The 25,170-nt window shown below is 45.8% G+C and overlaps 2 protein-coding genes across 4 annotated transcripts in view; one reads left to right on the top strand and one right to left on the bottom strand.

Moving 5' to 3' along the window:
• atp1b4 (ATPase Na+/K+ transporting subunit beta 4) overlaps positions 1 to 15,851 on the bottom strand; it is a 56,888-nt gene extending 41,037 nt beyond the window's left edge. Inside the window, exons 1-2 of the mRNA XM_038776181.1 lie at positions 15,520 to 15,851; positions 15,255 to 15,321 (exon numbers count right to left, since the gene is read on the bottom strand). Of these exons, the coding sequence (XP_038632109.1) occupies positions 15,255 to 15,317 (63 nt within the window). The 5' untranslated portion in view covers positions 15,318 to 15,321; positions 15,520 to 15,851. The remainder of the gene's footprint in view (positions 1 to 15,254; positions 15,322 to 15,519) is intronic.
• Positions 15,852 to 20,589: 4,738 nt separating this feature from the next.
• Positions 20,590 to 25,170, top strand: part of tmem255a (transmembrane protein 255A) — a 134,521-nt gene continuing 129,940 nt past the window's right edge. For all 3 annotated transcript variants that reach the window (XM_038775312.1, XM_038775311.1, XM_038775310.1), the window contains exons 1-2: positions 20,590 to 20,823; positions 21,021 to 21,163. In XM_038775312.1, the coding sequence (XP_038631240.1) occupies positions 20,769 to 20,823; positions 21,021 to 21,163 (198 nt within the window). In that variant the 5' untranslated portion in view covers positions 20,590 to 20,768. The remainder of the gene's footprint in view (positions 20,824 to 21,020; positions 21,164 to 25,170) is intronic.

Below are 25,170 nucleotides of genomic sequence, written 5' to 3'. Positions count from 1 at the left end.
TCACAACGGAGGATCAAGGCACCCGATCGGCTAAATTTGTGAACTTTCCCCAAAATGTACACTTCAAAAATGCTCATATGCATGTAAATAATTTTCCACCACCCCTGCTGGACTCTTTTTTAACAGGGGGTGAATGTGGTAGTCACATTGTTTGTATATATTACGTATATGAGAAGTAATACAGTAAGGCTCCTGTACTACAGGTACGGGGGTAGATCCCTGCCTGCTGGCTCTGCCCAGTATGCGGAGTATAAATGTGTGGGCTCACCGAGCTGCCGCCATTTCGGCAGCAGCTGCAGGAGGCAACACATCTCTGCGTAATAAAGCCTTGATTACACTCTACTCCTCGTAATTGATAGTGCATCAGTTCGATTCCCCGCTGGGTCACTGTCAGTGCAGAGTCTGCGCGTTCTCCCGTGTCTCCCTGGGTTTCCTCCAGGTGCTCCGGTTTCCTCCCACAGTCCTAAGACGTGCAGGTTAGGTGGATTGGCCATGATAAATTGCCCTTAGTGACCAAAAAGGATAGGAGGGGTTATTGGGTTACTGGGATAGGGTGGAAGTGAGGGATTAAGTGGGTCGGTGCAGACTCGATGGGCCGAATGATCCCCTTCTGCACTGTATGTTCGATGTTATATATTATGTATTATATAACTCAATAGGTGAGGTAATAGTGACTGCCCTTGACATCTAGGAGCATTTGACTGAGTGTGGCATCAAGGAACCTTGTTAAAATTGAAGTTAATGAGAATCAGGGAAAAAACTCTCCACTGGTTGGAGTCATACTTGGCACAAAGGAAGATGGTTGTGGTGGTTGGAGGTCCATAATATCAGCTCCAGGACATCACTGCAGGAGTTCCTCAGGGTCGTGTCCAAGGCCCAATCATCTATAGCTGCCTGATCAATCAGCTTCCCTCCATCATAACATCAGAAGTGGGGATATTTGCAGCTAATTGCACAATACTCCAAAACTGAAGGTGTCCATTTTCATGTTCAACAAGACATGGACAACACTCAAGCTCGGGTTCATAAATAGCGAGTGACCATTCTGCTATACGGGTTCCAAGCAATGAACATCTCCAATTTGAGAGAATCTTCCCTCTCTGAAATCCCCATCATCAACATCCTTGGGATGGGCTGGGAAATCTGCAGTGAATAATTCCTGACTCCTCAAAGCCTGTCCACCATCTACAAAGCACAATTCAGGAGTATTATGGAATGCTCTCCACTTGCCTGGATGAGTGTGGCTCCAAGAACACTCAACACAATTTCGGACAAAGCAGCCGCTCCTTCGGCACCCCGTCCACCAGCTTAAACATTCAATCCCAGTGTGTGCAAGATGCACTGCAGCAATTTGTCAATGTACCTTCGAAAGGCTTTTCCAAACCCATGACCTCTACCACACAGAACGACAAAGGCATGGGAACACCACCACCAGCAAGTACCCCTCCAAATCACATACAATTCCGATTTGGAACTGTATCAGCATTCCTTCCCTGTGAAAATCCTGGAACTCCCTTATAAGAGCACTGTGGATATACCTACACCAGATGGACTGCAGCACTTCAAGGTGGAGGTGAGTCTCAAGGTCAATTAGGGATAGTCAATAAATGCTAGTGCTTACATTCCATGAAAGAATGAAATAAACTTTGGAACAAAGATAGATTAATGTTTTGGATATGACTCTCATTAAAATTGATCTTGGAATTATTCCACCGAAAGCATTAACCCATCTTACATAAAAACAGAAAATGCAGGAAATACTCATCATCTGGGGAGAGAAACAGAGTTAATGTTTCAGGTCAATGACCTTTCATCAGAACCACTTTCTCTTATAGATGTTATAGGGCTTTCTATGTTTTTCCAATATATTATTTCTTTATAGAATCATAGAACCTTTACAGTCGAGAAGGAAGCCATTTGGCCCATCGAGTCTGCACTGACCCACTGAAAGAGCACTCTATCTAGGCCCACGCCCCATCCCATAACCCTGTAACCTCACCTAAACATTTGAGCACTAAGGGGCAACTTAGCACAACCAATCCACCTAAACTGCACATCTTTGGACTGTGGGAGGAAACCGAAGCACCAGGAAGAAACCCACGCAGACACGGGGAGAACATGTAAACTCCACACAGACAGAAAAACGGGACATGCTATTGCTGAAAAAAGGGACATGCTATCAAATCTTTTCAACTTGCACTCATCAGAAGAGTTCTCAAGAATTTTCCAACTGTAACGTGGGAACAACAAATTATACTGCATGAGGAGAGAGTGCTGATTGGCTGGTAAGTGAACTCTGATTGGTGGAGGCATTGCTATGGAGAATGCAACATGGAACAGTTAACTGCCCAGCTTTGTTCAAATTCAGCAAGTCGACTTTGATTGGCACTTTCCTGAGGAATGAACCAAGGAATGGCTTTGACATAGTTGAAAAAGATGCAATGTATGGGCATGTTGCTCTTGTCTGCAAAGGTCAGAACCCTATGTGTGAATATATGTGGCTTCTAGCATGTGTAAACGAGCCACACTGTGAGCCTGACTGACAATCTTAAATTGGTTTTCAGTGTTTTTCTTAGCACAATCAGGATTGTTTAGTAAGTGCTGTCCAATCACAGAATCACATCTAATGTTGGACGTTGTGCTTTGAGTTTGATTTGATATTGTTTCATTACATTTCTCTTTTAGTTCCTTCTGCAAGCAATTGATTAATTTCTCATATTTACATGCTTAATTTAGTGAACTGTCAAAAAGAAATTATCATGGTAGGTGATTTCAGATTGTATGCGGATATCGATCAGAAATTACCAACTGCCGAGCACAGGCTGGATCTTTAACATCTTCAGACAACTCACTTTAGATACCTGGGGTGCAGGTTGCTCGGGAGTGGTGGGGGGGCTCCGTCGGTACAACATTTCTAGTTTGGTGGGGAGAATGAAAACTGATCTGGCAAGGTGGGATGGCTTCCCTCTGTCACTGGCGGGTCAGATGGTTAAAATGAACGTGTTGCCGCGTTTTGTGTTTATTTTCCAATGCCTACCGATTTTCCTGCCAAAGGCATTTTTTAGACAGATTGAAGGAATGATTACCTTGTTCATATGGGGAGGGAAAGTGGCCAGAGTTAGAAAGGTGCTGCTACAGAGGGGAAGGCAGGCAGAGGGTTTGGGTCTTCCGAACCTGATGTATTATTATTGGGCAGCGAATGTGGAGAAGGTGCGGAGCTGGGTCAGAGGGGTTGACTCCCTGTGGGTCAGAATGGAGGAGAGTTTGTGCAGGGGGTCGGGATTGAAAGCGCTAGCAACAGCGCCGCTCCCGATGGCCCTGGGAAAATACTCAGGGAGTCCGGTAATGATAGCTTCATTGAGAATTTGGAGGCAGTTTCGCCAGCACTTCAGGTTGGGGGCAGGGTCAAGGGAAATGCAGATTCTGGGGAACCACAGATTTGAGCCAGGGAAGTGGGACGGAAATTTTCGGAAATGGGAGGAGAAGGGGATTAAGACACTAAAAGATTTGTTTCTTAGGGGTCTGTTTGCAGGATTTAAGGAGCTGGAAGTGAATAATGGGCTGGAGCAGGGGGAAATGTTTAGATACATGCAGATTCGAAATTTTGCCAGAAAGGAGGTACAGAGCTTCCTGGAGGAACTGGCCTCCACATTACTGGAGGAGGCGCTGTCGACAGGGGGACTGGAGAAGGGGGTACTGTCGACGGTTTACGGAGCTATTTTGGAAGAGGAGAAGGCACCACTGGAAGGGATCAAAGCAAAGTGGGAGGAAGAGTTGGGAGAGGATATGGAGGAGGGGTTCTGGTGTGAGGTGCTCCAGAGAGTGAATGCCTCCACCTCGTGCGTGAGGTTGGGGCTGATACAGCTGAAGGTGGTATATAGAGCACACCTCACAAGGGCGAGGATGAACCGGCTCTTTGAGGGGGTAGAAGATGTGTGTGAACGTTGCAGGGGGGGGGCCCACAAATCGCATTCGTATGTTTTGGTCCTGTCCAAAGCTACAGGATTACTGGAAGGAGGTTTTTAAGGTAATCACTAAGGTGCACGGGAGGCCATATTCGGGGTGTCGGACCAGCTGAGGTTGGAAACGGGCGCGGAGGCAGATGTTGTAGCCATCGCCTCGTTGATCGCCTGAAGGCGGATCCTGTTGGGATGGAGATTAACCTCTCCACCCTGTGCCCTGGCGTGGCGGGGGGACCTGTTGGAATTCTTGACTCTTGAGAAGGTCAAATTTGAACTGAGGGGAAGGATGGAGGGGTTCTACAAGTCATGGGCGTTATTCATTACGCACTTTCGAGAATTGGATAATGTTGAACTTTAGTGGGGGGGGCAGCTGGGAGGGTTGGGGGGAGGGGGACTGTATTAATGGTGACTATGGGTGATTCCTGATTCCTTTTTGTTATTTGTTTGTGTTAACATGCGGGCAGTTGTTTGGGGGTTGGTGGGAGGATGGGATTGTTGTTGTTGATATGGGGATTGACATTGCATTCGTTACTGATTATTGTTTATTGTTAGTGGGTGCAAATTTGGGAGAAAATGTGAAAAAGGAGAATAAAAATATTTTTTTAAAAACATCTTCAGACAGAGATACCCTCTGTGATGCTTTACTATTCTACAGCACATTGTCGTAGTAAAATATCATTCACGATTCAACTTAAATTCTACCTATTTTCTCAGCATGGAATATAATTGAATTGATGGATTCAGATGTGCCAATTACACAAGCTGTATCTTGTGGTGCTATTTCCTTCTGCTCCACTGCAGGTTAGTAAGTACATGTCCTGCAGTAAATCCTCACCACCTGTAGGTGGTGTTTTGGCACATTCATCCTCATGATAATCTCCCATATTAAATAGAACTGGAGTGTTGACAAGACAGTACTCTCCAACGAGCCCATATTAAACCAGACTGGAAGGAGGTTTTAAACCAAACTAAGGAGTGTTGTTTGAATTTAATGCATTTACACCCTATTGAGGTGTTGGAAGATAATATTGGGCTCTTTAAAATTTGTTCTGCATTTGAAATCAAGATTTCTATATCAACTTCTTAGATGAAAGTAACACAAACAAACAAAAAATCCCCAACTCCACTCTCACTGTTCCTCTCCTGAATGCATTGGCTATTGCTCGGGTCTAGTTGCATGACGACAGAAGCCCTCTAGCTTTTGGCCAAATGGTCATTCTTAATTTTTGAATCCAGTTACTGCTGGCAATATAGGTTTCCATGCAGTTGTTGTTTATTTTATTTCAGGGGATGTGGGCGGTGCTGGCTAGGCCACCCCTAATTGCCCATGAACCGAGTGGTTTGCTAGTCCATTTCTGAGGACAGTTAAGAGTCAATCACATTGTGGTGGGTCTGGAGTCACATGTAGGCCAGACTGGGTCAGGACAGCAGATTTCCTTCCCTAAATATATGGTTTCATTGGTCATCATTAGACCTCTAGGGCGGCATGTGGCGCAGTGGTTAGCACTGGGACTACGGCGCTAAGGATCCGGGTTCGAATCCCGGCCCTGGGTCACTGTCCGTGTGGAGTTTGCACATTCTCCCCGTGTCTGTGTGTGGGTTTTGCCCCCACAACCCAAAACATGAGCTGGATAGGTGGATTGGCCACGCTAAATTGCCCCTTAATTGGAAAAAAATAATTGTGCACTCTAAATGTAAAAAAAATAATTAGACCTTTAATTCCAGGAGCTGTCCTCCATTCGCACCCACTCAGCCTCTGGCTCTTTTACCCACCCCGTTACCCTCTCTGTAGCTGTTGCCCAGTGGTAATATTGCAGGTTTGGGAGCGCTGGTCTCCCCCCCCCCCCTCCCCATGGCTCTCGTGCTCTGCAGCATCTTTTTGGGGATCCTTGCGTTCTTCCCCTCCCTCCCCAACACAAAGAAATTATCCATTTTCTAATGAGTTGAAGAAGGCCTTAGGGATGTAGATCAGAATGGATCTGAACAGGAAGAGGAACCTGGGCAGTACTTTCATCCTAATCGTCTACACTCTCCCTGCCAGGGAGAGTGGGAGTGTGTCCTATCTCTGCAGGTCCTGTTTTACTTCCTCCACCAGACTGGTCAGATTCCATTTGTGGATTCCTGTCCAGTCATGAGCGATTTGGATCCCCAGGTAATGGAATTTGTGCTGAGCAGTCCTCCAGCTCTGCTCCTCCCCTTCACCGGGAAAATCTCACTTTTTCCCAGGTTGAGTTTGTAGGCTGGGAAGGTACCAAACTGTCTCAAGGGCACCATGATTCCTTTCATGCTGCTATGTGGGACCGAGATGTAGAGGAGCAGGTCATCCGTGTAGAGCGAGACTCTGAGACCAGTGGCTCGATCGCTAGGGCGAACAGCAGCAGGGACAAGGGGCATCCCCACCTTGTCCCTCTGTGCAGTTGGAAGTACTTAGAGCTGGTGGTATTTGTTTGTACGCTCGCTGTGGGAGCAATATACAGGAGAATCACCCAGGTAGTGAATCCCACTCCAAGCCCGAACCACTCCAGTACCTCTATGAGGTACTTCCATTTGACTCTGTCGAAGGCCTTTTCTGCTTCCAGGGAGATGATCACCTCAGGTGTTCTCTCCACGGATGGGGCCATGATCACATTCAGCAGGCGCCTGATGTTCGATGTTAGCCCGTTTGGTCTTCTGCTACCACCTCTGGTACGCAATCCTCCAGTCTCTTAGCTACGATCTTGGCCTGTATTTTCACGTCCACATTTAGCAGGGAAATGAGTCTATAGGACAAGCATTTGGTTGGGTCTTTGTCTTTCTTGGGTGTCAGTGGGATTGAGGCTTGTGCTAGTGGGGGGGGGGGGGGGGGGGGGCAGGGTGCCCCTCGCCAGTGAGGGAACATCCCCCGCAGGTGAGGGCCAAGTGCTGCCACAAATGTTTTGTAGACGTCCACCGGGAATCCACCTGGTCCTGGCTCCTTCCCCGCCTGTATGGAGTTAATACTCTCCATGACTTCCCCCAGCTCTAGCGGTGCTTCCAGCCTCCGTTTCCCGTCTTCCCCCACGACTGGCATGTCCAGTCCATCGAGGAACTATTTCTTCCCCAAGTCCCTTGCTGGAGGACGGGAAGTGTACAGCCTCCAGTAGAAGATTTTGAATGCCTCGTTGACCGTTACCAGCCTCCTACTTGTTTGCCTTTGCTGTCTCTAATCTGGGCTATTTCCCTTGTGGCTGCTTTCTCAGCTGGTGAACCAGTAGGTGGCTGGCTTTGTCTCCGTGCTCGTACAGGGTCCCCCGTGCCTGACGGAGTTGGTGCACTGCTCTCCTCATGGAGAGCAGGTTAAAAGTCCATTTGCCGCATTTCCCTCTCTGCCAGGGGTCAGGATCTCGGAGTATCGCCGGTCTTCTTCCAATATAGAGTCGACTAGCTGTTGCCTAGCCGCCCTCTCTTCCCCATCTCTTTGTGCTTTATAAGCAATAATTTCACCCCTAATCACAGCCTTCAGCACATCCCAGAACATGGAGGGCGAGACCTCCCCATTCCGGTTATTAGTAATATATATAATGGTCTAGGGCCTGTGCTATTTTCTTGCGGAAAGCCTCATCTGTCAGGAGGGCCGTATCCAACCTCCATAGGTTGGGCACTGCCCGACTCCAACTTCACATCCATGAAGTGTGGAAGAAGGTCGGAGATTACAATCGTGAAATATTCCACTCTTAGTAGCCCTGGAAGCACAGATTTCCCCACTACAAAGAAGTCGATCTGTGTATATACATTGTGTACCTGGGAGAAGAAGGAGAACTCCTTCTCCCCTGGGCGTGTGAACCTCCATGGGTCCACAGCCCCCATCTGCTCTACGAGTTATTTCGCCATGTTGGAGGTCTTTCCTGGTTTGGGATTCGACCTGTCCGTCCATGGGCCTGTTAAAGTCCTCCCCCCGGCCCCTCCCCACCACCCCAAGATAGGTCGGTGTGTGTCGATATCGGGGATTGCCATCATGGTCCTCTTTATAGACTCCGTGTTGGCCCAGTTGGGAGCGTATATGTTCACCAGGCCTGGCCATGACAGACTGTCCCCCTGGGTCTGTAACTGTCCTCGTCGCAGTAAACAGCGCACTGTTATTTAGCAGCATGGTTACCCCCCCCCTCGTTCCATAGCAGGAATGATAGGTTTGTCCTACCCAACCACTCCTTACCTGCAGTTGGTCCTCCTCCCTCAGGTGCATCTCTTTGAGGAACACTGTATCGGCTTTCATGCTTTTTAGGTGGGCAAAGACACTGGATCTTTTCACTGGGCCGTTAAGTCCCCTGGAGTTCCAGGTGACTATTCTGATGGAGGTTCCCCCCCCCTCCTGTGGGATCAAACATACTTACCTGGTGGACGCCCTGCACTCCGGGGTTTCCCTTCGTTAATGGGCCGTCCAAGATGGCTGCGGTCACTGTTCTCCCAATGAGGTCGGGCCCCTAGACTCCGGGGTTTCCCTTTGTCCGGGGCCACCCAACATGGCCACCAGAGTTTGGCTGGGTACAGCATCCCAATTTTCGCCCTATTGAACTCTGCCCGATGCTTGGCCAGGTCAGCCCAATGTCCTGGTAGATCCTGATCTGGTGACCTTCCCAGTTACAGTTTTTTGTTTGCCTTGCCCAGCGCTGGATTCTTTCCTGGTCTTGGTATCAGTGCATTTATGAAATTATCGCCCTCAGTTGTTCTGTAGCTTTGGGCTTTGGATTAAGCGACCGGTGGGGTCTGTCTATTTCTGGTGGATTATGGAAACTATCCCTTCTCACCAGATTTCCCAGCATTTGGGCCACATCATCCATGTGGTTTCTACCTTCGATTCCCTCCAGGAGGTCCACTATTAGCAGGTTTTGGCCCCTCGATCAGTTTTCCTGATCCTCAATCTTCCCTTTCAGACTCCCCTGCATCGCGACCAGCCTTGATATTTCCTTTTCCAGGGTGGTGATCCGTTCACCCTCGTCTGTTGACGCCTTCTCTAGCTCCTTTAAGGTGCTTTCCTAGGCTTCCAATCACCTCTGCACTTTGTCTAGGGCTACCTGTATGGTCGCCAAAGCGATTATTAGCGGGCAATTTTGGGTGAAAGAGCATATTTTCGGGTTCGTAGGAGGAGAGCCACCTGTTGTGCGTGTTCTCAGCACTGGAAGTCATGGTCACCATTACTAAGGTTAGCTTTATAATTCCATATGTATTAACTAGATTTAAATTCCACCAGCTCCCTGGTGGGATTTAAACCCATGTCCACAGAGCATTGGGTTGGGCTGCTGGATTACTAGTCCAGAAACATTACTACCAGCCACTGTTTCCCACAATGATTACAACTGCCTTTTGATATAAGTAACCTTTTTCTAGTATTATACAATGCACATTTATATATATCCTTGGGTCAGAGTCTATACACAAAATCAATGAAAATGTAGTACTTGAAGATACAGATATTGGAAATCCTATACAATTATAAAATCCCATAGGATTGTTGAAGAAGGCTTCAATAATAGCAACCTGTATTTGTACCGGGCCTTCAATGTAATGAAACATCTCAAGGAGCATTCTAAAACAAGATATGGCCCTGAACTGCATTGCGATATTAGGGCAGAAACTTGGGGCTGGATTCTCTGCCCCGCCACATTTCTGCCCCGACCCGCTGGCGGGATTCTCCGTTACACCGGCCGGTCAATGGGGTTTCCCATTGTGGGGCAGCCCCACGCCATCGGGAAACCCCCGGGCTCCGGCAAAATGGAGAATCCCGCTGGTGGAGAATCCCGCCCTTGGTCAAAGAGGTGGGTTTTAAGGAATACTTAAAGTAGGAAAGTGAGATGGAGAAATTTAATGAGAGAATTCCAGAGTCCATGTCCTATTTAGATGAACCCATGGCCACCCATCGAGCCCATCCAATTTTCAAGAACCCATCCAATTTTCTTGATTATTTTCACTTCCACTACTGTCTCGGGCAGTGAGTTTCAGGCCGTTCTCATTCGCTGCGTAAAAAAGTTCTTCCTCGCGTTCCTCCTGCATCTCTTGCCCAAAATCTTAAATCTGTGTCACCCGAGTCCCAGTTGTATCATCAGCTAATGACAAGATTTCTCTTTGTCTATCCCTTTCCCTTTCTAATCTTGCACACCTCTATCAAATCTCTCCTTTGCTCAAAGGAGAATAAACCCAGCCTTTGAAACCTAACTTTGTAACTAAAAGCATCCATCCCAGAACCACTCTGGTAAATCTCCACCACTTCTTCCAAGGATCTTCACTTTGTTCCTAAAGTACGGTGTCCAGAACTGGATGTAAAATCTGGGGCCTAATTACAGTTTTATAAAGTTCAACACAAACAGTTTTAGTTGAGTAGACTTCACCAGTTTTAAGTTATAGTCTCGGTTTAAAGGATTGGTTTGAAGCTCTTACCCCATGAATCTGAATAGCTTTTAACTATTTGAGCATATAAGGTCTGTTGCCTTGAAATTTGTCTTTTGTTAAACCATGAGTAAAATAAATTTTAACTTATGTTTTATAAAGTTATTGGTTCATGTATCATTGGTAGCATTATTTTTTTATTCATTCGTGGAGTGTGCGTGTTTCTAGCAAGGTCTGTATTTATTGTCCATCCCTAATTGCCCTTGTACTGTATGGTTTATGAGGCCATTTCAGTGGTTTTTTAAATAAATTTAGATTACCCAATTATTTTTTGTTTCCAATTAAGGGGCAAATTAGCGTGGCCAATCCACCTAACCAGCACATCTTTTGGTTGTGGGGGGAAACCCATTCAGACACGGGAAGACTGTGCAAACTCCACACGGACAGTGACCCAGGGCCGGGATTCAAACCCGGGTCCTTAGCGTTGTAGTCCCAGTGCTAACCACTGCGGTACCGTGCTGCCCCTGCCATTTCAGAGCTAAGAGTCAAGTGCATTGCTGTGGGTCTGAGGTCAAATGGAGGCCAGACCGGGTAAGGGTGATAGATTTCCTTCCCTGAATTAGTGAACCAGATAGGTTTATAATGACAAAAAAAATTATAGTTTCACAATCACTGAGGCTAGCTTTCAACTCCAGATATTATCAATTGAATTCAAATTCCATCAGATGTCATGGTGGGATTTGAACCTGTGAGCCCACAGGATTAACCTGGGCCTCTGGATTACTAGTCCAGTGACATTACCAGTTTCTGCCCATTATACTTCAAATACATTCATACATGCTTAATTGTGAAGGCTTTAATAAACTGGGAGCTAGTAAACCAACTATACCAACTTTAATTTATATATTGTCTTTAATGCAGCAAAACATCCCTTCACACTTTACGGAGGCATAATCAAAAAATAAAAGGACACCAAACCAAAGAAGGAGATACTAGGAGAGGTGGCCAAAATCTTTTCAAAGAAGTAGGCTCTATGAAGAACTTTAAAAGACTGTGAAGAGTCAGTGGTGTTCAGGGAGGTTATTTCAGAGTGTCGTTTTGTGGCAGCTGAAGACACAATGGTAAAAGCAGGGTTGAAAGGAAAAGAGATGCCCAAGAGGGTAGGATCACAGGACAGGGGAATTTGGAGGTGTGGGGAGTTTGAACGGTGAGACCATGAAGGGATTTAACCATGGACTGATCTGATTCAGGGATACAATTTAGGTCGTTGAGGGCAGAGGTGATGTGGGAGGTGGACTTGGCACAGGGTAGGATGTGGGCAGCAGAGTTCTGGATGAGCTGAATTCTACAGAGGGTGGAGGGAGTAGGGGGAAGGGACGTTGGAGATGGAACAGAAGTTTCTCGGGAAAGAATTGGGATAGGTAAATCTGAAAACCACAAAAGCGTGAACAAGGGTTTCAGCACCATAATGGTTGAGTCGGCAGTGAAGTCAAGTGAAGGGTGAAGTTGCTCGGATACACATTCAAAACGTAGCTTCTGTGGTGTTCTTTGTGATGCCATTTTAAGGATGGATGTTGTAGTGTTCACAAGACCACAGAAGCTAAGTTCATTAACAAACCTAACATTTACACTATCATCTACACTCTACTAACACTAGTCTCTACACTCTAACTGTACTCTATCCTGTCCAGATCTCTTCTATGCACTCTACTCCAGCCTTCACTCCCTCTCCCAGAAGTCTGAGAGTCATTGTTTTATATAATACTGCATCTAGCTCCATCTAGTGCTTAATTGTAACATGACATTAACTCTTTGTATACTAAACATTTCTATAATGTCACAGCTTCAAGTAGTATGTTATGAATGTGAATAGTCTGTGACAGTAGCCAGGGATGGGGGTTGGTCTCATTGGCATGGTCTATTCCTGGTCTATTTCTGGGATCAAAGATGGTGGCCCTTCCCATTGTTCAGCTGAAGGTAACTACAGCTTATTCCAGCCTGACAGTACAGAGGCATGCAGAGTTTGAGAGGTGTGGTGAATAGAGAGTAGGTATCTTGTCTACAGGTGATATTACCAAGGGGGTAGCATGTAAGTGAGGAAGGGAAGGGACAGCGATGGGTCCTTGGTGTACTCCTGAAGTAATGGTGCAAAAGAGAAACCAATGCTGAAGATATTCTGAATGCGATTGAAACTGGGCAAGGGTCATCCCATGAAGCTGGACAATAGAAAAAAGGGAATGGAGGTAGATGGTGTGGTCCACAATGACAACATTTGCAGAGGTTAAGGTCTATGAGGAGGGATAGTGTGCCATGATCACAATCACAGAAAATAGAATTTGTGACTTCAGTTAGGCCCACTTCAGTCCTGTGGGAGGAACAGAGAGATTTAAACAGGAAGTTGCAGAAAGGTTGAACATGAACTTTGCATGATGTGGAGATGCCCGTGTTGGACTGAAATGAGCACAGTAAGAAGTCTTACAACACCAGGTTAAAGTCCAACAGGTTTGTTTCAAATGTGCTTCGAAAGCTAGTGAGTCGAAACAAACCTGTTGGACTTTAACCTGGTGTTGTAAGACTTCTTTCTATGAACTTTGCAGTTCAAGGGCTTTGGGGAGGAAAGGAGGTTAGGCCATTGGCTGGTAGCTTGCAAAGACCCATGGGATGAAAATGTTTTTTTTGAGGGTGCAATGATGACGCTGGTTTTGAAGACGGGATGAAACACCACCCACAAAAAAGAGGACCATTTGCAATGTCAGCTAGACTGCGGAGGAAGAAAGGTTCAGTAATCAGCAATCTAGTGGGACTGGAGGGAAAGGATGGAAAGTGGACGAGATGAACATATCGCAGAATGACACCATGATTTCTCTCAGCATTTGGATTTGTGGACTTCAAACCAACATTGGAAATGAAAGGTTTGCAGAAGATTTTAGAAATAATTGTCATTCCTCAAACTCACCTCAACCTTGTCAAACGTCTCCATATATGATCAGCAGAGTTTGGGTCAAAGTTCACAATTCATCTCGCTGAACCTATAACTTGAGCATTGAGTAAGGATGTTTCCTTCCATCTTAGCTCTTATATCACTGAAGCATTTGCAACATTTGAATGATGTCAAGATACCAATGTGCTCTCACCATATGTTTATAATGTCATTCTATTCAGCAACCAATTCTAGCTATTTCTCCCAAGCTTCAAACCTTTAGCTAGATGGTGCAAATGGTGGAAAATATAAACTTTGATATAAGACCAACAGCACAATGAATGACATTTGAAGAAAAGCAATGGTGACAGGTATTTAAACTGGACATTTGCCTCTGTCCTGTCTCATTGGAATCACTACCGTAGCTATGACTTCACAAGAATATAGTTGCATTGACCCAAATTCATTTTTAGCTTAAGCTTTGGCTCCTTCATGGCTCAATGTTCTCTTCCTTATTCTTTACGCTCAAAAAGCTGAACTTTTCTGACAATTGACTTGTTGGCTCTGCAAGTTTTCCATGTGTTGCCAAAGGCATTTTGTGAACATTTGTCGACGCAAGTTCAAAACTGGGCCATCTCCTGATGCCATGATTCAGGCTGTTTGACTAAGTGATATAGATCGGTTAGAGACTTGGGCGGAGAGATGGCAGGTGGAGTTTAATCCGGACAAATGTGAGGTAATGTATTTTGGAAGGTCTAATGCAGGTGGGAAATATACAGTAAATGGCAGAACCCTTAACAGTATTGACAGGCAGAGGGATCTGGGTGTACAGGTCCCAGGTCACTGAAAGTGGCAACACAGGTGGAGAAGGTAGTCAAGAGGTATACGGCATGCTTGCCTTCATTGGACGGGCAATCAGTATAAAAATTGGCAAGTCATGCTGCAGCTGTATAGAACCTTAGTTCGGCTACATTTGGAATATAGTGTTCAATTCTGGTTGCCACACTACCCAAAGGATGTGGAGGCTTCGGAGAGGGTACAGAAGAGGTTTACCAGGATGTTGCTTGTTACAGAGGGCATTAGCTATGAGGAGAGGTTGGTTAAACTTGGTTTGTTCTCACTGGAACGATGGAGGTTGAGGAACGACCTGATAGAAGTCGACAAAATTATGAGGGGCATGAACAGAGTGGATAGTCAGAAGCCTTTTTCCAGGGTGTAAGAGTCAATTATTAGGGGACATAGGTTTCAGGTGCGAGGGGCCAAGTTTAGAGGAGATGTGCATTGGAGGTTTTTTACAAAGTGGGTAGTGAGTGCCTGGAATTCGCTGCCGGAGGAGGTGGTTGATCAGATACAATAGTGTCGCATAAGGGGTGTCTTGACGAATACATGAAGAGGATAGGAATAGAGGGTTACGGGTTCTGGAAGTGTAAAAGGTTTTAGTTTAGACGGGCAGCATGGTCGGCGCAGGCTTGGAGGGCCGAAGGGCCTGTTCCTGTGCTGTACTTTCCTCTGTTCTTTGTTTTTTGATATACTGTACAAAGTTACTAGCTCAGAGAAATGTGGGATTAAAATAATCCACATTTTCATTGCAAAGCGTGATAATCACAAATCTCTATATGAAGTAAAACACAATTGAAAGTGATAAATATTGGAACTGAACCGTGATGTGGTCGCCAACAGATTAGATTGGAACGGTGGAAATATTGTAGTCAACTCAAACTCAATATTAATATTTAATTTCCTCCCCCCCCCCCGTTTCTTTTCAAAACCAGCGTTAAAACATCATTACAATGCCGTCTATTTCTTATTGTAACACAATGAGCAAAATATCCTTCCCTTCCTTTCTAAATACAACACATTCTTCAAATCCATGCATCTGGTGTTCTTCAAGAAAGATTGCAAAGAGTGTTGTTGGTCTCTTTTAACTTTCAATCCGTTTAATTCGCCTATGTCTCCAAAGCATCGTGCCATCAACGGGAATAGCTAGTATAGCAAAGGCTGCATTAATAACCAACCGTGGACTCGGGACTCACCGGCGTTTTAATATTCTTCTCATGATGTTCCTCTGCCCCACCAAGTGCGGAATTCATCGCCATGGCTCTTTAATAAGACACAAAATAAAATAATTCTGATCCAAAGTATAAGTACACGAGTATTCTCTCTTACCAAGTCTTCGCAAACATTGCCAGACATAAAAGATCTGACATTGGCTCAGGCTCCACAATCGATACAGTTACAATACAGTGGACGAATTCGGGGCTTCACATATCAAATCACATTAAGCATCAAATCAAATACCTTAGTTTTCCTGGTCGCGAAGGGGGCACGGTTGTGTGTGGCGTGGAGATGACCGTGCGAAGAGAAATCGAACCCAGGGGTCAAAAAATAACTTGCTTCCATCAGAATTGGCAGGCAACTCAAATGGAAGCTCTCCAGGCGAGATTAAGATGGAGTCCCCTGTCTTTTCCAAATGTACAACTACACAAAATTGCTCAATAACTTATGTTAGTCACTTCTGTCCATTGATAAAGTGATACAACCTTGCAATCAGTTACTTAAAAAAAAAACTTGCTCCTTTCCAATTACTGAAATAAGTTTCCCCTTCGTCAATATGTTGCTGTCAATCAGGATTCCCATGTTCGTTGGTAAATTGCAACTGTTCTGAGCAACTATATATATCACACTGCATGGAGCACAACTGCACTCACTAATGTACATAGGGGCAAACTGAAGTTCAGTGAAACTTGTCCATAATCACTAAACTTCTAAATACATTCTCCAATAAACAGAGAAAGGGTTGCCTATACGTTTATTTCACATATTGCACTAACGGCTAAGAAGCCCAATCCAATCACTTTTTAGTGAAAAGAAAATCTAAAAGAAAATTACGTTCCCGATCAAGGAGCCACTAACAAGCCTGAGATGTTTCCAGTGACTCTAACTTTGGATTGCGGACGTACATTCAAACTATTTGTTATTTATGTTGGGTTTTACTGTGCCCTGTTCTTTGTTCTGCACCTGTTGACAAACGTGGAGTTTGTTTTACTGAAGAAATGCGCCCTTAATAACTCGTCCTGGAAAACCGCGCCAATCGCTTCACTTGTTTTAAACTAGCAGGTGACGTTTCAAAAAAGTTATTTGAGCGTCACATATTTATCTTCCGATTTGATCTGTGGTCATCCATTCTGAAACATTGTCATTACAAATGAGAGTGCACCCCAGTATGAAATGTACCGCAGTATTAAACATTATCATTATTAGTCATACTGTACCCCAGTATTAAACATCGTCATGATTAGTGATACTGTACCCAGTGTTAAACATTGTCATTATTAGTGAGACTGTATCCCAGCATTAAACATTGTCATTATTAGTGATACTGTACCCCAGTATTAAACATTGTCATTATTAGTGAGACTGTACCCCAGTATTAAACAGTCATTATTAGTGATACTGTACCCCAGTATTAAACATCGTCATCAGTGATACTGTACCCCAGTGTTAAACATTGTCATTATTAGTGAGACTGTACCCCAGTATTAATCATTGTCATTATTAGTGATACTGTACCCCAGTATTAAACATTGTCATTATTAGTGAGACTGCACCCCAGTATTAAATATTGTCCTTGTTAGAGAGGATGTACCCCCATATGCTTCACCCGATGTCTGTGTCTATGTATTTACATTGTGCATTTTATGTCTGCCCTATTCTGTATTTTCTCTTCATGTACGGAATGATGTGTTTGAGCTGCACGCAAAACAATACCTATCACTGTACCTCAGTACCTGTGACAATAAACCAATCCAATCCAATATAAACCATATGAAACATTGTCATTGACGGTAAGACTGTACCCCTGCATGCCACATTATCATTGTTAGAGATAGAACATAGAACATAGAACGATACAGCGCAGTACAGGCCCTTCGGCCCTCGATGTTGCACCGACATGGAAAAAAACTAAAGGCCATCTAACCTGCTGTACCCTGGTATGAAACAGTATGGTCAAATGTGCCTACCTCATTCCCCAGTGCCAGATCCAGAAAAGCAACCTTTCTTGGTGGACCAAGTGTATACTGGTAAACAGAATTCCCCATAATACATATGAGGAGTCTCCCATCCTCCAACAATATCCTGATTGATAATTGGATAATCAAAGTCCCCCAATGCCACCACTATAAGGTTCTTGCACATCTCTGTGGCTTTCTTGCAATTTACTTATCTCTCGCTATTCACAGGTCAAAGAATGGCTCTTCAATGTGGCTACAGCTTCTTGTTTTTCAACTCTAACTAAATGAATTCTGTCCTTCCCCACTCAAGATCGTCATCTCTTTCTACAACTCCACCTCCATTTTCTCTTCCCTATATTTTCTAAACATTTTGTCTTTCCCCATGGTGTGATGGACATTATTTGGAAGACGCTCTGAAGGAGCCAAGTGCACAGAAAGTACTGTGTGTGAGTGACTTCAAATGTCCACCACCACGAGTGTTTTGGTGATGCAGTATCTCCTGATTTTGGATGTTGCAAACAAATCCTTTGTATGACACAGTAATGACTGTGGTAGTGAACTAGGAACCTAAAGATTGTGATTCCACATGTCTCTCAAGAGCAAGTTGTGGAACTGGATTTTGTTGATATGATCATTGATGATCTACTTCAGTATAAATAGGGGTAAACTGCCATATTATTGTATAAACACAACATGTTTCCTAATGTTCTTCAGTGGAAGGTAACCTGACATTACTATCTGGTCATAGAATCATAGAATTTACAGTGCAGAAGAAGGCCATTCGGCCCATCAAGTCTACACGGGACCATGAAAGATCACCCCACTTAAGCCCACACGTCCACCCTATCCCCTTAACACAGCAGCCCCCTGCTAACTTTTGGACACTACGGGGCAATTTAGCATGACCAATCCACCTAACCTACATATTTTTGGACTGTGGGAGGAAACCAGAGCACCCGGAGAAAACCCACACAGACACGGGGTGAACATGCAGACTCAGCACAGACAGTGACCCAAGCCAGGAATCGAACCCAGGTCCCTAGCTCTGTGAAATAATAATGCTAACTACTGTGCCACCCATGGTCTACACATGACTCCAGTCCCAAACTAGAAGATTGTTTTTTAATGCCCTCTGCTTCTGATTGGCCAGCAGCTCTTGCAGTCCCAGTAGCACCAGAACTCAGCAGTGGGCACTACTGGAACTGCAAGTAGTCCCACAAAGAAGGTAAATCAGGGATTTTTGGATGGGAAGTGATCCTCCTATTAAATGGTGTGAAGGGATGGGGGATGGGGGGGGGGGGGGTTGGGTTTGAAGGACAGATGGGGAGGCACAAAGTGAGGGTGCCATCTTGTGAAGGCTGCCCCCAATGCAAACAGGGTACCCAAAAAGGAGATAAGCACCTTTCTTCCTGTCTTTTCACCAGAGTTGAGGAAAAAGTGGCCTTTCCACACTTGTCCGCTTAACACTGCCAATTATAATATGGTGGTGGAGGTGGAATTAGGTCCATAACTGGCAGTTAAGAAGCTCAATAGGCCTAAGGACTGGTGAGCGAGCAGGTGGCCTACCCATCCATCGTATAATGGAAAATGGGTTGGAGTTGGGCAGGAAGGTCTTGGGCTACCCACTCGCCATATACAAAATGCCCAGTGGTAGGAGCTGTAAAATTAAAACCATAGAATAATACATTGTTCTTTTCACTGGTGACTCTGTAATGTTCAGCTCGATTCACATTTCAGGTGAAGCGCACCATGCCAATCCACAGTAGAAATTGGACAAAAGGAAGGCACTATTGAGTGACCAGTAAGGGGAGAATTGTTGTTAATGTTGTGGTTTTCGCCTCCTCAGAAGATCCCTAAAGATTGCAAGTGCTTTTGACATGTTCTCACTGTCACATAGATGCTTGCCAATGACCATCTAGAACATCGCGATCAACATCTTGGAGGTTACCATTGATGAAGCTGAACATTGCAGCTATTGCTACAAGGTTAAGTCAGAGGCTGGCTCCTCTATGACAAGTGGCTCACCTCCTGACCTCCCAAAGCCTTTCCACCATCAATAAAACTCCAGATGGTGGGATGATTTTGGAGGGAGGAGAGTGCGAGATCTGAAACTCACTGTCTGAAAGAGCGGTAAAAAGACAGAAACCCTGGTGACATTTTCAAAGTACTTGAATGTCGTAATCTGCAGAACAAGAGCTGGAAAGTAGGATAAGACTGGATAGCTCCATGGGCCAGCATGGTCATGATAGGCTAAATGGCATCTTTCCATGCTGCAAGTCTCTATGGCTCTCTGACCTCGCCTGATCTGTGTTACTGCGATGATACTCGATAACTCCCAGCATCATCCAGGACTCAGCAGTTTGAATGATGGGTCAGTGACCCGGCCATTGAACTCGGTAACTACGCTTCATCACGTTCTCCTACTTACTGTGGGACATGCTCTAGAATTAGACCAATTCACAGCGGCGTTGTGAATTACAAGAAATTACAAGGACGGTTTGCAGTCACCGCAATGTTAAGTCATCTGCCACGCGTCTCCAGGCACAAGTTTTCCTGCCCTGTGCAATAAAACCCTCCAGATGTCCTGCAGGCAAGGACAGGAGCGGCAATGCTGTGGGAAGGCTGCAACCTCCCAGCTCCCCTCTAAAGCCGCACAACTATCCTGTCTTGGAAAACCGCCACTGTTCCTTCATTTCAGCTAGGTCAATATCCTGGAATTCCCTCACTGACACGTGATGGCAGCATCATCGCCACAAGAAGTTGAAGGAGAGTGGAGCAGCGCCTTGCCAGGGCAATTGAAGGATATGCACCGTCCACATCCGAAACAAACACATCTCTATTTTAAAAAGTTTTTATTTTGGATAAATTCCACCAGTCGCCGCATTCCTTTTCTGTGCTCAATGAGTCTGGGGTGAAGTCAGGAAATGTAAATATGTCCTGGATGTTGCAGGCACAACGCTTTTACTGAGTGTAAATTCAGTCCAGTTATCCCCATTCACCAGGAACCGTTGTAATTCCGACTTAACTTGTATGGGGGGGGGGGGGGGGGGGGGGGGGGGGGGGGGGGGGGTCGAAGGTTTGGTTTACAGCCAGGTCAACCCCTTGAATTTTATAGTTAAAGCTAGTCTGTTGCAAACATGAAATCCCCCCTCTGGCTGCACACGTCCAACAGGGCGACAGTGCAGTTTCCCACTTGCTACATTGAAGGGGGGAGGGGACACATGCAGGGAGACGCTGTCACTTCCACTGAACATCAGCACCCACTTGCGCCCGTTTGAAGACGGGTTTTCCGTCCCGGTGGCAATTTAACAAAAATACCCCAAACCTCAAGGATTTGCTGAACGTCCTCCTCTGGGAGGAGCCTGCGCGCATGCGCACACGGCCGGGGGGAGGTGGAACGGCGCAGTCAGCAATTTCCATTCTTGCCAGAAAATACATCCATCTGAGTGTGTGAGAGAGGGAAGAGAGGGATGGAGGGTGAGGCCGGCCTGCCTGCTCCCCCTGTGTCGGCCTGAAGCCGGCTGACAATCCAGGATGCAGCGCCCACTGACTCAGCAAGTCACCGGGCTGACCCTGCACGATTCTGTGGGTAAGTGGCTGCCTGGTGCAAGGTGAAAACGGCCAGGGAGTTTAACACTCACTCACCTCTCTACACTGCACCAGGACTAATGTGGGTGTTGTTGTAAATCTGTGACATGTGGGGTGACCACTGCCCGGGGGGAGTGGGGGGGGGGGGGGGGGGGGGTGTTGGGGATGGAATGTAACTGAGTCCTCTCCTCTCCACAGGGCTGTTCAATAAGAGGAAGAAAGCTTCAGTGTTGGTGAGCGGGGCCCTTCTGATCGCCTCCGTCTTAATTCTGACTGTGGGCTTGGCAGCGACCACCAGGACCCTGAATGTTTCCGTTGGAGGATATTACCCCGGGGTCATTGTGAGTACTGTCATCGGAGAGGGAGGGAGTCGGCAATATATTCCTATTATCAACAATGTGCGATCAGCCCGCGTTTCATTTCTGCTCTCTCGTTTCACTGGCCTTGGAATAGACAGGTGCTGCTGACTTTATATTTAAAAAAAACAGAATGAACAAAACTTTTGCAGCGCCGAGTTGTTTCAGGCACTGAAAAACATCTGTCAAAGTTTCCTTTTGGCCCAATTGCTCTCAGGCCAATTCAGCCAATTTAAATCATCCTAAAATTGTACCGCAATGGCTTGTCATAGTATTATTAACAAATCCAGTAAGGAATGGACGAAACCTCCTGACCCAGAGGGCAAGGTGCAAGATTTGTTACTACTTGAACTAATTGAGGCAAATAGGATGAGTGCGTTTGAGAGGGAGCTAGAAAAGTACACGAGGGAGAAAGGGATAGAAAGATATAATGACGCCAGTAAGGTGAAGTAGGAAGCTTGCGTGGAGCAGAATGGGCTGTTTGTGCTGTGAATTCTCTTTTTTTACTATTTTTATTGAAGTTTTTAAATTATGAACAAAGTCATGTAAAACAGTTAATTCAAGTTACAATGCAAAAAAAAACAATCTAGAACCCAAATTAATTTAACTCCCCCCCCCCCAATTAAATTACCCCCCCTAATAACTGACTGATTAACTCATTTAAAAAAGGAAATGAATGCCTGTCATCTTAGTACCCTACTACCCCCTGATGGTGCACTTGACGTTGTCCAAATGTAAGAACAACAACCTAACCAAACCGGGACGTGGAGTAGGAGACCTCCACCAAAGCAGAACTCATCTCTGGGCTATTAATGAGGCAAAGGGTGAGGACATCCACCTCACTCTCGTCCTGTCAAGCTCACACTTGTCCTCCATCCAAGAGAAAAAAATACATCCTCGCCTTCGTCAGATGCTCCCTGGGGACCACTTGAATTGGATCAGACTAAGCCGAGCGCATGAGAATGTGGAGTTGACCCTGTGAAGAGCCTCACTCCACACCTCATCATCTAGAATAGGACCCAATTCGCCCTCCTGTTTCACCTTCATCTCATCCAATGGAGCCGACTCCACTCATAGGATCTGGCTGTAAATACGTGGAAACTCCCTGCACCAGACCAGGCCAAAGGCAAAATCCTCTTCATCAGGGAGGAGGGTGGTGCTAAGGGAAAATAGGGCCTTATGCGAAAAACCACAAGTCTGAAAATATCTAAACAGATTGGAACCAGGGAGTTAAATTTTTTCCAACAGCTTCTTAATGCTGGCAATCTTTCCCTCCACCAGTGAGTCCCCAAATCTCTCCAGACCCTTCCCCTCCCTTACCCTAAACGGCGAGTCCAAACCCACTGGCAAAAGGAGGTGATTACTGCAGGTGGGGGCCAGCAAAGACATGGAGTTAGGTTTAAAATGTTGCCTGAACTGCTTCCAGGACATCACTACCGGATTTGGGGAAAACCTTGCCACGGGAATGACAATGAAGCTGTCACTAATGCCCCGAGGCTGGAACCCTTACAAGACCTTGCCTCCATTTGCCCCATACGTAACTCAGATCACTAAACAATCCCAGTGCTTTCTCAATATTGACTGCCCAATAATTAAATAATAAATGGGGTAAAGTTAAACCACCTGACTCTCTCTATCTTTCTGGAGGAACGCCCTACGGATCCTTGGGGCCTTACCCTCTCAAATCAAAGAGGACACTAATTTGTTAATTTTGACAAAGGGACTTGTGGAGAAAACTGGGGAGACACTGAAAAATAAATACAAATCTTGGGAGTATATTCATTTTAAAAGTCTGAATCCTGCCCGCCAAGGACAGGGGGAGGTTATCCTGCTTCGGCAAGTCCGATTTGACCCCATTAACCAGACTAGTATAATTTAGTTTATGAAGCAAGGCCTAATATGTGCCATCCGGATACCAAGATAATGAAAGCTGGATCTGGCAAGGCAAATAGGTAACATCCCAGTTGGGCTCCCCTCCAGGGGTGTGGGGTTAACCGGGAAACACTCACTCTCATCCGCCTTCAACATACAACTAGAGAAGGAACCAAAGTTCCTAAGTAATTTCAACCATAGTGGATACTGGGTCGTAATATAAAGAAGCAGATCATCTGCGTAGAAGGACACCCAATGCTCCCTCCCTCTCCAATTTATCATCCTCCACTTACTGGAAGATCTCAATGCTATGGTTCTATTGTTAAAGCATATAGGAGGGGAAATAATGGACATCCCTGCCTCGTGCCGGTATTAAGTGGAAAGTAGCTCGAATTCAAAGCATTTGTGCAAACGCTAGCCGTGGGGGCCCTATACCTTAAACAAATCCAGGATATAAACTTTTGTCCAAATCCAAATCTCCCAAGACTCTGAGGTATCCCCACTCCACCCTAAACAACATCTTTTCCGCATCCAGGGAAACAATCACCTCCGGTTCGGGTGCTGAAGCAGGGGAGTGGACAACATTTAATAGCTGACATAATTTGGCCGACAATTGCCAACCCTTGGCAAAGCCTGTTTGGTCTTCCGAGATCACCTCTGGGGGGCAGGACTCCAACCGCAGTGCCAGCACCTCTGCAAGTAACTTAGCGTCTTCAATCAAAATCGAAAAGTTGATACAACCCACATTTCATCGGGTCCTTGTCCTTCTTAAGGATGAGGAAAATAGAGACCTGCGCAAGTGTAACGGACAACAAACCCCTAAAATCCCAATGGGAATTCTAACTCTTCCCACCTTCCCTCTCCACCACAGGGGTGGATAACCCATCCAACAAATCCGTCCTGGCTGAACTCTCTGGGGGGCTCTAATCTATAGAGATCCCGATAAAATGTTTCAAAAGCCGCACTGACCTTAAGTGTGGTAGAAACCAGATCACCACTCGAGTCCCTTAACTGCATGATGTCCCAGGGCGCAGCCTGCCACTTCAGCTGATGAACTAATAGCCGAGTAGCCTTCTCCCCGTGTTGATAAATGACACCCCTCAAATGTCATGGCTGACCCACTGCCTGTTGACAGTAACTTAAATTGTGGCTGAAGTTTTTTCCTGCTTGTCTTAACTCCAGCATTGGGGCAACTGAGTATTGCAGGCCCACCTCAAGGATGGAGTCCACCAATCTGTGCTGCTCCACCTTCACAGTCCTATAGATTGTGCGTTGGAGGAAATTATCTCCACCCCGCCTGATAACTACCTTAAAGGCTTCCCATAAGGTAGAAGGTGAGATAGACTCACTTTTTTATTAAATTTAACATATTTCCCAATGGCGATGGACATGCATTCGCAAAATCTTTTGTGTAACAAATGCCGTATCCAATCTGCATGGCAGAGTGAGAGGGACCAGACTCCAGTGCCAAATCCACAAAATGCGGCGCATGGTCTGAAATCACAATCACCAAGTAATCCACCCACTCCACCGAAGGGAGGAGAGACCTATCTACCACAAAATAGTCAATACATGAGTATATCATAGATAGCATAGAATTTACAGTGCAGTAGGAGGCTATTCGGCCCGTCGGGTCTGCACCAGCCCTTGGAAAGAGCACCTGACTTAAGCCCACAGCTCCAACCTATCCCCGTTACCCAGTAACCCCACCTAACTTTTTTGGACACTAAGGGCACTTTAGCATAGTCAATCCACCTAACCCGCACATCTTTGGACTGTGGGAGGAAACCGGAGAACTCGGAGGAAACCCACACAGACACGGGGAGAACTTGCAGACTCCACACAGACAGTGACCCATGCCGGGAACTGAACTTGGGACCCTGGAGCTGTGAAGCAACAGTGCTATCCACTGTGCTACTGCCGCTTTCGGGACGCAACAGTGCGAGTGTTGGATGGGAAGGTGAATTGTTTATTAATGCAAAAGCTTAGATGTGGACAACATATACCAGGAGATGCATCTCTTGATTTTGTTTGAGGTGTGATTTGTTGCTGTGTTGAGACAAGGTAATGGTCAGGCACATCGCGGGGCTTGACAGTTCAGTGGGGCTAAATATTATGGG

This window comes from Scyliorhinus canicula, chromosome 17, assembly GCF_902713615.1.
Source record: "Scyliorhinus canicula chromosome 17, sScyCan1.1, whole genome shotgun sequence".
NCBI lineage: Eukaryota > Metazoa > Chordata > Chondrichthyes > Carcharhiniformes > Scyliorhinidae > Scyliorhinus > Scyliorhinus canicula.
The sequence above is the reverse complement of the archived record's forward strand: the minus strand, read 5'-3'. Positions and strand labels throughout refer to the sequence as shown.